This window comes from Sus scrofa, chromosome 15, assembly GCF_054392235.1.
Source record: "Sus scrofa isolate SSC_HxYL_T2T_F1_AM1 chromosome 15, Sscrofa_HxYL_maternal_Yorkshire_Landrace_v2.0, whole genome shotgun sequence".
Classification (NCBI taxonomy): domain Eukaryota; kingdom Metazoa; phylum Chordata; class Mammalia; order Artiodactyla; family Suidae; genus Sus; species Sus scrofa.
Genome location: NC_139397.1, coordinates 48,892,214 through 48,904,702, shown reverse-complemented (window position 1 = coordinate 48,904,702; position 12,489 = coordinate 48,892,214). Strand labels below are relative to the sequence as shown.

At 35.1% G+C, this 12,489-nt stretch overlaps 1 protein-coding gene across 2 annotated transcripts in view; it reads left to right on the top strand.

The window, feature by feature from the left end:
* The window catches only part of CSMD1 (CUB and Sushi multiple domains 1), a 1,878,204-nt gene that overhangs the window by 1,351,252 nt on the left and 514,463 nt on the right, over positions 1 to 12,489 (top strand). For both annotated transcript variants that reach the window (XM_084999785.1, XM_021075826.2), the window contains exon 8: positions 1,535 to 1,622. In XM_084999785.1, coding sequence (XP_084855911.1) covers positions 1,535 to 1,622 — 88 coding nt within the window. The remainder of the gene's footprint in view (positions 1 to 1,534; positions 1,623 to 12,489) is intronic.

Here is a 12,489-nt window from a genome sequence, read left to right as displayed (position 1 = left end):
TCCCTGAAGTTTTCTGCCATTGTGAATGTAGCTCTGTCATCACTGGGCGTTTGCTCAGTTGCTATAGATCTTTGATTAGTTTCCAGGTCTCCTACAGTTATTTTCATACATCTGTAGTTGTTTATTTGATGTTTCCTTGGCGAATGAGGACCTGTTTATTTGATGTTTCCATGGGGAATGAGAAACTTCTATTTTACCACCTTGCTGATGTCACTGCCCAATTGGCTAGATTATTTTTTTAATTGAGAAAATTAAATATTTAGGAAAAATATTTATATTCAAGTAGGATTAATATTTAATGAAGGTTACGGCCATATCACAATTTCATCCTTATTTAGCAATACAAATTAAATCTTGCTATAATTATTAGTGCTTTTTTATGCATGGCTTTAATTAAATGCTAAAGTAGTTCAATATCTATCCAGAGAGGATATTTTTCCTTTTTATGGGATTATTTGAAATATATGTGAGCATGTTTATATTTGTAAGAATGCTTTGTAGGTGTAAAAAAATCATGTATTCACACAGGTTTGAGTTGTAGGAAATATATGGATCATCCAGCAGGATGTTCAGAGCTAGTGTAGGTTTCTGAGTTGGTAAATATTCCTGCCTCAGCTATGATATCAAGAGTCCTGGTTCTTGCTGTGTCTCTTCTATTCCATTCATTCTGTTGCCTCCATCTTTGGATTATAACAGGGTGGTCCTGACAGTTACACCTTTGACATCCAAACATGGTAGGGTCCAGAGTGAAAGAGAGATGGTTTGCATTAGCTAACAGGAATATCTTTCCAGAAGCACTCCTACATGTGTCTTCTCATATATCATTGAACCAAACTGAATCACAAGACTGCTGTTAAACAAATTTCTGGAAAGAAAGAGGGGATCACTTTGGTTGGATTAGACTAATTAGAAAGAGTGGAATGGTTATTGGAGTAGCGGCCACTCTAACAAGCAAAAGAGTCCTTTAAAAACTGTTCTGTTCCTGTGCAACATCCCAACAAGTGGAAAGGCTTTTTATAAAGTGGATTAAAAAAGTAAGTCAGCACATTTCCACAAGACCATTAGTTCTTTTTACTTTAATGATAAGCAGACTTGAAGTTTAAAATATAATAGGTAATTTTATGTAAAATATATCTTATATAGATCTTAATAGATAATTAGCATCTCCATTTCATCCATGGGAATGAATGAGGCTTTCTTCTATATAAGCTAAAGTATTTATAGCACCATGCTTTTTTTCCCCATCATGTTGTTAATTGTAACTTGTCATAAAGGTGATACTGAGAAAATGTGTTTAAATTAAATTTAGACTTTAGTAGAGGAAAGAGTTCTATCCAAAGATTGTTGACATACTAGGTAAGAAAGCTATTTTTCAAGAATAAAAATAGATTTAGCTAAATTGGGCTAAACTGTCTTAATTCTTTAAAAAATATCATTTTAAATCATTGTCATTTATGAACCAAATATAAATTTATTATCTGGATGTTTCCTAAACAGTGACCTAAAGGTATAATAATATTTCTTTCTGTTACAGTAAGTCAAGGAGGTGTTGCTTTGGTCTCTGACATGTGTCCAGATCCTGGAATTCCAGAAAATGGCAGAAGAGCAGGTTCTGACTTCAGGTAGGAGATAAAATCATTATTTGAATAGCATGTTATTTTCAACACATATAGAACTTCACCTTGTAGTTTTAATTATTTTTCCTTTTGATTTAAAGATACAACTTCTTAATTATTATGCAGCTGTAGTATCTGTAGAATTCTAAAACATATTGTGCTGAAAATTCCAGATACTCTGGAGTTTGTGCCTTTCACTGCATAGGCCAATATTAACTCTAAATGGATATGATCAAAATTTGCCTCCAGAGCTTTTATTCTATTTTTTATTTGTTGTCTTCCCATATTTTTTTTCGTTATTTCATTCTTTTTTTAAAATTTTTTATTATTTTCCACTGTACAGCAAGGGGATCAAGTTATCCTTACATGTATACATTTCAATTACATTTTTTTCCCCACCCTTTGTTCTGTTGCAACATGAGTATCTAGACAAAGTTCTCAATGCTACTCAGGAGAATATCCTTGTAAATCTATTGTAAATTGTGTCTGATAAGCCCAAGCTCCCGATCCCTCCCACTCCCTCCGCCTCCCATCAGGCAGCCACAAGTCTTTTCTCCAAGTCCATGATTTTCTTTTCTGAGATGTTCATTTGTGCTGGATATTAGATTCCAGTTATAAGTGATATCATATGGTATTTGTCTTTGTCTTTCTGGCCCATTTCACTCAGAATGAGATTCTCTAGTTCCATCCATGTTGCTGCAAATGGCATTATGTCATTCTTTTTTATGGCTGAGTAGTATTCCATTGTGTATATATACTACATCTTCCGAATCCAGTCATCTGTTTGTCTTCCCATATTTTAATGCACTTTGGTTAGTGTTTAAAAAAAGATGGTGCAAAAATTTATCAATAGCCTCATAATTATTTCATTAAATAAACATTTATTATAATGGAATATAGTGGCATCAATGCAATTTACTACTGAAAATTATATGATCCATTTTATTAAGATTAAATATATGTGAACTGATTTACCATTTTTACACTATGAATGCAGTGATTTTTTTAAAGATTTTTGCATTCATTTCAATTAGTTCAAGAAATTAAACATTTTCCAGCTTATAAGATGGATACTGGTATTATGAGTAAGCTGCAAAATCAAAGAGTAAAGGGGAGCAAGAAATATGTTTTTTCTCCCCTGTAATCTCACTATGCTTTTTGCTGTGCTCGAGGCATGTGAAAGTTCCTGGGCCAGAGATGGAACCTGAGCCACAGCAGTGAAAAAGCCAAATCCTTAACCTATAGGCCACCAGGGAACCCCCAATATCACAATTTTTGAGAAAGAAACAACAAAAAAGATATTTGTAGAGAGTTTAGTCTGCTAAAGTGAGCTGAAAATTTAGAGAAGTAGTGATACTATTAGTGAAGGAAGAAGAAATGTTGGTGAAATTGGAGTAGCAATGTTATTTTTTAAAAGGATATAGAAATTATAAACATGTAGAGTGTCTGTAATAAGTTGGAAAATGATATATAATTTTATTACATAAAAAGGAAACGAAAGCATAAATGTGCTACTGAAGTACTTTGACTTCATAGCAGTGTCTGAAATATTGCAAAGGGAGTAGACCATTGGAATGGTTACAGGTTAAACATCACACATTTGGGGTACACAGTAAGGTGCTAGTTCAAGATCCTTTGAAGCACAGCCTGATTTGGAGAGTCTTAGTCAAGTGACTTTTTTGGACAAGTGCACACTGATTCTGGGGAATGGATAAAGAAGGTTAACGGCTTGAGTAGAAAGCTGAACAGGAAGATGGTTTTAACTGGAGATTAGCTTCAGTGTCAATCCATGGGGAGTTCCAGGCCACACGTCTTCCACCTTTTCTGCCCACCGCCTTGCCCTTCCTCATTAGCTTCCTCCACTTGGCTGAAGAATGTTTCCCAAAGCAAGAGTTGGTTGTGAGTAGATATTAGCACCAAGGGGTGTTTTGTGTCCAGTGGGTGTGCTGGTCATCTAAGAAAGACATTACTCATTTCAAGTGTGAAATAACCATCAGTCAAGGCATGCAGGGATTTGACCTCCTTTAAAATGAAGCAAATAGATGAAATTCATACAGTTTTGCTGGAACTCCTAGAGCGCCTGTGCTATATTTTCCCTTCTTCATTTCCCCTTCAGCCAGAACAGGGTTCCTTATGCCTTCCTTCTAGAAAGCCTCACATATCCCTCCATTAGAATTGCAGCAGTGAATCCTCCCTATGCATTTTATACTCCCAATTTCTGCACCCAGTCTAAGCTTCTGCAGGACAGGGATGGTATCTTCTTGGTCTGCACCTCCTCAGTGACTGAAATAGTGCCTGGTGCACAGGAATGCAAAGGGGTCTGTCACATGCACAGGAGTATGAGGGGATCTGCTCATCCAGCCCCTGTCATCCTGAAACCTAGGAACTTCCCTGGTCTATTTGTCAGACCTCTATTTTAAAACAAGGAAAATTGAAAATTTTTTTCATCTTTTTAGGGCCATACTTACGGCATATGGAAGTTCCTAGGCCATGGGTCGAACTGGAGCTGCAGCTGCTGGCCTACACCAACAGCAATGCGGGATCCAAGCCATATTTGCAACCTAAACACAGTCACGGCAATGCCGGATCTCTGACCCACTGAGCCAGGGAGCGAACCTGTATCCTCATGGATGCTAGTTGGGTTCACTTCTGCTGAGCCACAACAGGAACTCCCACAAATTAAATTTTATCTGACAATGCCAAACTGTTATAGCACCATATGGTAAAGAGAGCCAGAGAAACTGTTTAATCTTCACAAGTTAACAAGGAATTCAGAAATATAAGGGCTGGCATCTATTTAGCCCAAGGGCAAGGACAGAAGATTTTATTAGTTTCTGAGGTGAGTATGCAGGCCTTTACTCTATCTTATGCCTGTTCCTGAAGATGTTTTATGCTGGATAAGTGTTAACCATTGGAACTGTGTTGATGTGTCTGGGGTGAAAGCCAGCTGGCATGTCAAGGAAGGCTGTAGTACTCATCCCCCTGAGACTTCCTGTCTTTCACTTTCTTACTTTTCTGGGCAATCTTTCTGCTGTTTACCTGCCTCCAAGTTTATGATCCTTAAGTAATCTAACCACTAAGAAAGTAATTTGAAAGATTAAATTTTATATAAAATTACATTCAAATGCAAATATTATTGTTTTTGCCATCTTTGGGTATATAGTGTGTGTATACCTATGTATATACTGAACTGTGACAAGCTAGTTTTAGGGCATTTTTGTAGATTTCATAGCTTTCTTCCTAGATGATCCTATCAATTGCAAGTAAAGACAGTTTTTATTTTTCTTTTCAATCTGAATATATTTTAGTTATTGTTATTTCCTGGAGGAACTGGCTAGGACCTATATTAAAAGATAGAATAGAGTTGGTGAGACATTTCCTGCCTTGTTCCTGATCAGGGGGAAAGCATTCTGATTTATATCAGTAAGAATGATACTAGAGATTTTTCATAGATTCCTTTGATCAGGTTGAGGAAGTGTCCTAGTTTTAGTTTGTTATAGTTTTTTCAGAAATGAATATAAGATTTTTGTCAAAAGATTTTACTCTATTGAGGTGATCTTTTTTGTTTGTTTAGTTGTTAATATGATTAATAACATTGATTGATCTTTTGGTATTAAACCAACCTTGCATTCTGGGATAAAATTAACTTGGCCATGATGTATTATCCATTTTATATAAAAGTGTTGAATTTGATTTGCTATTTTTTTAGAGGTTTTTTATTTGTTAGTTAGTTTGTTGCATGTATGTTCATAAGAGATACTGGCCTATAGTCTATTCTTAAAATGACTTGGTCAGGTTTTTCTGTCAGAGTAATAATGTTCTCATAAAATTAATTGGGAAATATTCTCTCCTCTGAAATATCCTGGATGAGTTTGTATACAATCAGTAGTATTTAGTTCATAAGTTTTTGAGAGATTCATCAGTGAAGCCACCTAGAATTAGAATTTTCTTGTGAGAATGTTTTTAAATTACAAATTAAACTTTTCTACTTACACATCTATTCCAGTTTTCTATCCCTACTTAAGTGAGTCAATTTGATAGTTTGCATCTTTCAAGGGACCTTTCAATTTCATCTAAGTTGTCAAGTTCATTGGCATAAAGTTATTTATAGTACTCCCTTATTTTTAAATCAACAATGATAGGGCATTTCTGATTGCTGGTATTGGTAATTTATGTTTTCTATTTTACCTGGTCATTAGTCTAGAGGTATATCAGTGTTATTAATCTTCTCAAGAAAAGTTTATTTGGCTTCACTAATTTTGCTATATTGGTTGTATTTTTCTTATATTCCATTGCTTTCTGCTCTGGTCTCTTTTTATTTTTTTCTTCTGATTACTACTGGATTAATTTGTTCTTCTTTTTCTAGTTTCTTAAAATTGAAGCAGTGATTTAAGACCTTTTCTATTCCAGTGTGAGTGTTCCGTGCTCTAAATTTCACTCCAAGAACTGCTTTAACTGCATCCCATAAATTTTATCTTTTCCTTTCCATGTAGTTCAAAATACCTTTCTATTTCTCCTTGTAATTACTTTTGTGACTCATGAGTTACTTAAAAGTGTGTTATTTAGATTCCAAATATCTAGGAATTTTCCAAGGATCTTTGTGGTCAGAGAACAGAGTTTTATGACTTGAGAATACTTTAAAATTTATTGAGAAGTATTTTCTGGCCTAGAATATGCTCTGTCTTGGCAAAAAATTTCATGTGCACTGGAAATGAATGTATATTCTGTTGTAGTTGGGTGAAGTGTTCTGTAAAGGTCATAATCATTAAAGTCTTTAATAGCCTTACTGATTTTGTGACCACTTGTTCTCTCCGTTATTGTGAGAAGCATATTGAAATCTTCTACTACAATTGTCAGTTTGTCTGTTTCTCTTTGCAGTTTTGGCTGCATGTATTTTGAAGCTCTGTTATTATGTACATACATGTTTGAAATTGACATGTCTTTTTAATGAATTCATACCTTTAATGTTAGGAAGTAACCCACTTTATCCTTAGTAGTATTTTGTGCTCTTGGTAATATTTTTTTGTTGTTGGTATGGTAACACTACATATGGATTTGTGCATCTGCTTCTACATTCAATCTGTTATACTAGATTGTTTTGGTTAAAATATTTTTAAAAAATAATGCCTCACATATGGTTGAAAAAGGAATGGATATTTTAATATTTTTTTCAAGTAATTGTTCATATTCTTCTTTGATACTATAGCAAAAATTGACTATTATATTTTCTTAAATGTTAGCTGTCCTGTCAAGTATGAGACCATAACAGTGATCATGTTATACTTCTTTGCATTAAAAGCTATTGATCTAGTTTCCTTCTTGAATTAATATTTTATTTGTGCATGATTTTGTACCATCGTACATTGGTAATTTTGCAAATAAAGATTTGTTTAGTTATGAGTTCTACCAAATGTTGATACATTTCACTATACAATGTCAAAAATATTCCATTTGTTAATGTTACTATAAATCAGAAAAATCTTTAAGCATGGGGAAGTTGTCATACCCATGGTAGCAGATATAAAATTTCAAAAATTCTAAATTTTATCAGACAACTTGAATCTTATCATAAAAATGAATATAACATCTTAGTGTTATTATAAAAATACCAGACACTCTAAAAAGGTCTCACTAACCACTATAGGGATTTTATTCCACACCTTGAATAGAGATGCACCAGATAAGCTGGGTGACTCTATGCAGCATAAAAATTATTGTTGGAGTTATGGTGAGAAAGAATGTGAAAATTAAAAATATGCTGTTCAAATATTTTCTATTTAGCAACTAAATTAAATTTCCATGGCATCCCTGCTGGTGACTGGAGACTGTGTAGAGATCTTGGACATCAGATATGGAACATCTGTGTTTGTTTATTGACTGTTGCCACCCAGGTGACAGTAGACTCCATGTGCCTTCATATGCAAACTGTAAGATCAAAGTTATATGAAGATATCTTACGCTTATTAATTGAAATAACATGTGAATATGCCTAGCATGTAATAAACTCCCTATAAACATTGGTGTTTTAAACAGAGAAAAGGGGTATTCTTAATTGTTTAAAGTCTTTGTGAGACTGCTTTTAATGAAAGGCAATTCAGTTCTTTCTAAATTCTTATAATCAAAATGAATGACTAACATATAATCCAAACTAATAACCAGTATTGTCAAGATGAGTGGATAGAATTCATTTGTAGTTAGCACTGTAATTATGTGTAATTTGGGGATGTTTTTGTTTGAAAAGAGTACACTCTATTAGGTTGGTAAAATATTCCTCATCTGATTTTATTTATGCTATTATTCTTGTTTCTTTGGAAATCTTTTGTTTTTGTTAGACAGTCTAAATATTCATTCCAGTATTATCTATGAGGAATTCTAAATAAATGAAGTCTAAAATACAAAGTTTTCTTATTTGAATTTAGATCAATTTGTGGACAGTTTTCTGACAGTTTTCCACACCATCATTTGCTCTCTTAAAGACAAAACTGAATATTTATGAATAGATGGATGGAACAGTTCAGATGCCAGTATATAAGGGATAGAGCTGAGTTGGTATGGGGAGTTTATGGATGGATACTGGCCTTTATTACTCATCTGTTTCCCATGCAAGTAGGATAGGAGATATAATTATTTGCAAATACAGCTGTTGAAATTCAGAATGTCAACATAATAAGATCATGGTTAGAGCTGAGTATTGAAACTCAGTCTTATTGACCTCAAAGTTTATAATAAAGAACTTTGACCTCAATGGCTTTGTAATAAGGAAAATGACAATGATTAAGTCTTTTCACATCTGTCATGCTGGATCACTGGAAAGAGGTGTACAGGGTGTGAATATCACAAGGTAGCTGAGGGAGGAGTCAAAATAGTGAAATTCAGCCTTCAGCCCAGTATTCCAAGCCATGCCCTTCAGTATGGGGTTGTCTGTGCTCAGCATAATGAATAACTTGTTCTAATCGATTACTGAGAAGGGATGTCACATTCAGGTTTGCAAAGGGAGCTCCATAGGCTAGAGGCAGACATGCTACACACTGCTAGGCATTATAGTTTCTTTACTTATATTATATATAGTCACACATTATATATTTATATAAGTATGTATATTCACATGTTATAGTTTCTTTATGTACATTTAGAATCCTAAGATATATCCATACAAACTTTTGTCACATGTGATAGACTCTGACACTGAATTTAGGAACCTTCTTGCTGTCCTTCCTTTTCTTCCTTAAGAGCTTCTCTCACTAATCTTCATAACCGAACCCCATTTAGCAGCGACCTTAGGTCTATACAAGTTGCCGTACCCATACCCATACGCAGGCTTCTTCAGGGTGGCATTTTGCCCTCAGGCCCTGTCTCCCTGCTTCCCATCCTCAGTCCCATTCTTCACCAAGGATGCTTTTCCTTCCTGCCACCCCTGCTTCACCCATGATAGTGGTCTTAGTTGACAGACCTCCCACAAGAGAATCTCATACAAAACAGATGAGGAGCTTGGAGAGGCCAACCTGAGAAGCACTGGAAAACACCCCACGGTTCCCCTGGACTGTTTGTAAGAGGGAGTATATCCTAGTCTCCACCCTTTCCCACCTGCACAGTCCCCTTCTGTTTGCAGGACAAGGAATCTTCACTCTCCCCTCACTTCATTCCCTTATCTCAGCTTCTCCCAGCACTTGTGTGTCAATGACACCCATTTATATTTCTGTCACCTGAGACTCATTTCAGACTGATGGAAACATACATGTAAGTTAGATGTATGTTTCTGTCATGTTGGACAATGAGGTCCTGAAGGAAAGAGGGAAGATTGTTGATTTTATTTCTTATTGCTGTGCCACTACAGAGTAGATACATTTTTTTTCCTGTTGAATTACATTAAATTGAAGCTAACAAGTCCATCCCTAGGGCTGTACAATCATAGCCTCATTAGTACTCCACTAAACCAATTAAGTTAACACCCTTGGTCAGAGAATAGATCAATGACTTTTCTTAAAACATGACCTATGCTCAGAATGGGATTTGAAAGTTGAAAAAGTGATAATTATGACTTCAAAACTAAGAATTTAATTTGTATTATTGATATTTATGTATCACCATTCAAGTGAATAACTTTTGTTCTTATATCTTAGCCCCTTTTTTTCTCCCCATGGAATCTACATAATACACTTGATAAAGTTAAGAGATGTCAAATGGAATTATGTGTCATCCAAAGAAAGGAGGAGCTGAGGCATATATAGGAATAATTACACAATTAGCAAGAAGTATTAAAAAAAAAACCCATAACCCAAGTCTCTCAAAAAAATTTGTTTCTACCATTTCCCACCTTCATCTCTTTTTCTTGTAACACATTGGTGATTTTCTATATAGCTATTAAAATATTCCTGCAGTGAGCTTTTTTATTCTGCCATTGTAGTTTAATCTCAGTGACAACAGAGCCACCTGCCTCTTGTTACATGAACACATCAAATCATTATGATACTTGAAACTTATACAGTGCTGTATGCCCATTATATCTTAACAAAACTGGAAAAAATAAAAGAAGAATTGCACTTATAAAGTGTGTATAAACCAGGCAATATGTATGGTATTCTTTTCCTTAAGAATTGATTTTTACTAAATTCTTTCATTGAGTTATTTGTTAAATGATGGAGGAATGAGGGAAACAGGTAATCTGTAAGCTACTACAGGTTTGGCTTTGTAGTGTTCAGGGTGTCAATGAGATAGCATCGTCTTCTCAGTGGAAGGGGGGAAGAATGGAGAGGAGTCTGGAGTGACCACTCTTATCACTGTCCTGTGCACACACCTGCTTTGGGGGCTTGTTGGTTATTTTTGTCTTGCTTTCTATTTTTTCCACTTGTTATAATGGAAAATTCAATTATGCTTCAACATTGAAGCAGGTGTATCAATTGAAATTCTGGTTTTATATTTAATATCAGTTCTCCCCCTCAGCCTTTATTTCCATGATTCTGTTTATTTCTGATTCCCATGTGTTAGTGTCATCCATCCTCCCAATATTGCTAAGAGATGCTGAACGTAGATTACCCAGATCTTATCATGATCCAGCCTTCACTTCCTTCTAGTCCTGGCTCTCATGCCTCTTCCTGACCATGTTCCCTGAAATGTGATTTTCATTCACACCCCTTCCTCTCTGTTTTCCTTTTTTCTTCCCAGTGCTGAGCAAGACACAGATAATATACATGCCTGTGTTTATGGTTTTTTTGTTTGTTTGTTTTGCTTTTTAGACCCATACCAGCAGCATATGGAGGTTTCCAGGCTAGGGGTCGAATCTGAGCTACAGCTGCTGGCCTACGCCACAGCCACAGCAGCACCAGATCTGAGCCATGTCTACAACCTACACCACAGTTCATGGCAACACTGGATCCTTAACCACTGAGCAAGGTCATAGATCGAACCCACAACCTCATGGTTCCTAATCGGATTCATTTCCGCTGCACCACTATGGGAACTCCCTGTGTTTACAGTTTTAACTTAACACACATCATACATGTTTCTTCTCTTTCCCCGACAAGAGTATAAGCCCTATAAGGAGTGGGTGTGGTTTGGTTCATTATTGTACTACTTGCACAGCAGTTGGCTCACAGTGAGTATTCAGTAAATACTCCTTAAATCATTTCTTTCTATTTTATATAAGAAATGCATTTCTATTTACATGTGTGAGGCAATGATAAATGCAGAATTTTGATTTACAGGTAAATTTTCAGGAATATAGTTATTCCAAAGAATAAAACTATTGCTTATTTATTCTATACCCTACTATTTGCTAGATAGTTTTTGTACATCATTGCTAATCCTAATGTCAAGAAGAAAGTATAGATTTCATTATTAGTATTATTAAGAGATTATTGTATTATCCATCCTGATTTTTCCCATCAAATAAAAAAATATCAGTTCACTAATAAAAAGAACCAAGTTCTGGGGTCCAATGTATAGCATGGTGACTAGAGTTAACAATATTGTATTGTGTACTTGAAAGTTGCTGAGAGAGTAGATCTTAAAAGTTCTCACCACACACAAAAAAATGGTAACTATGTGAGGTGGTGGATGCATTAGCTAACATTACTGTAGTGACTATTTCACTGCATATCCATCTGTCAAGTCATCATGTTGTATGCCTTAAACTTACACAATGCTTTAGGTCAATTATATCTCAACAAAGCTAGAGAAAATAAGTGAAACAACTTAAAAATGTTTCAGAGTTAGAATTAAGTCCATAGTTGGTGTTTTGTTAGTAAGCAAAATTTGGGAACTATAATGAGAGCAACAGGAAACTGTAAGTTGGGTTTCCTGTTAGAAAAGGTCCTTATGACATAATCCCTTTGTGCTCAGTGTTCCCAGAGAACAAACAACTGCCTTGAATATTTTGGAACCCAAGCATTATCTTATTTCTAGAAGCAGGATTGGGTCTCTAAATGATTCCTTTTCTCACTTGCACGAATGGAAAAAAAAACAAAACAAAACAAACAAAAACAAAAAAAACAAAAAAAAAAAAATAAGATTCAGGGAGCACTCTGAGACTGCATCCTTTCTTTGGTCTCCATGTCAGTAAAGTTGAGTGTAGACTTTCCCCAGCACCTGCACTTGAATTTTCAACACCAAAGTCCCCCAACAGGCTTGAGAGGGCTTTTAGAACTTGAAAATATTTGAGGAACATAACACTTTTTTATGCCCTTTACTGAATGCAGGCATTTCACTTTCTACAGAAGTTTCACTGGACTAGGAAACTGAAGTAGTCTAGGAAAAATATTTGCCAGTGATTACTGCTCTTTCAAGGAGCACCAACTGTATTTTTAAGAACTGCTTGAAGAAATACCACAACAAATTCTCTATTCACACTATTTTAAACCTTTATGTCCTTTTGAAA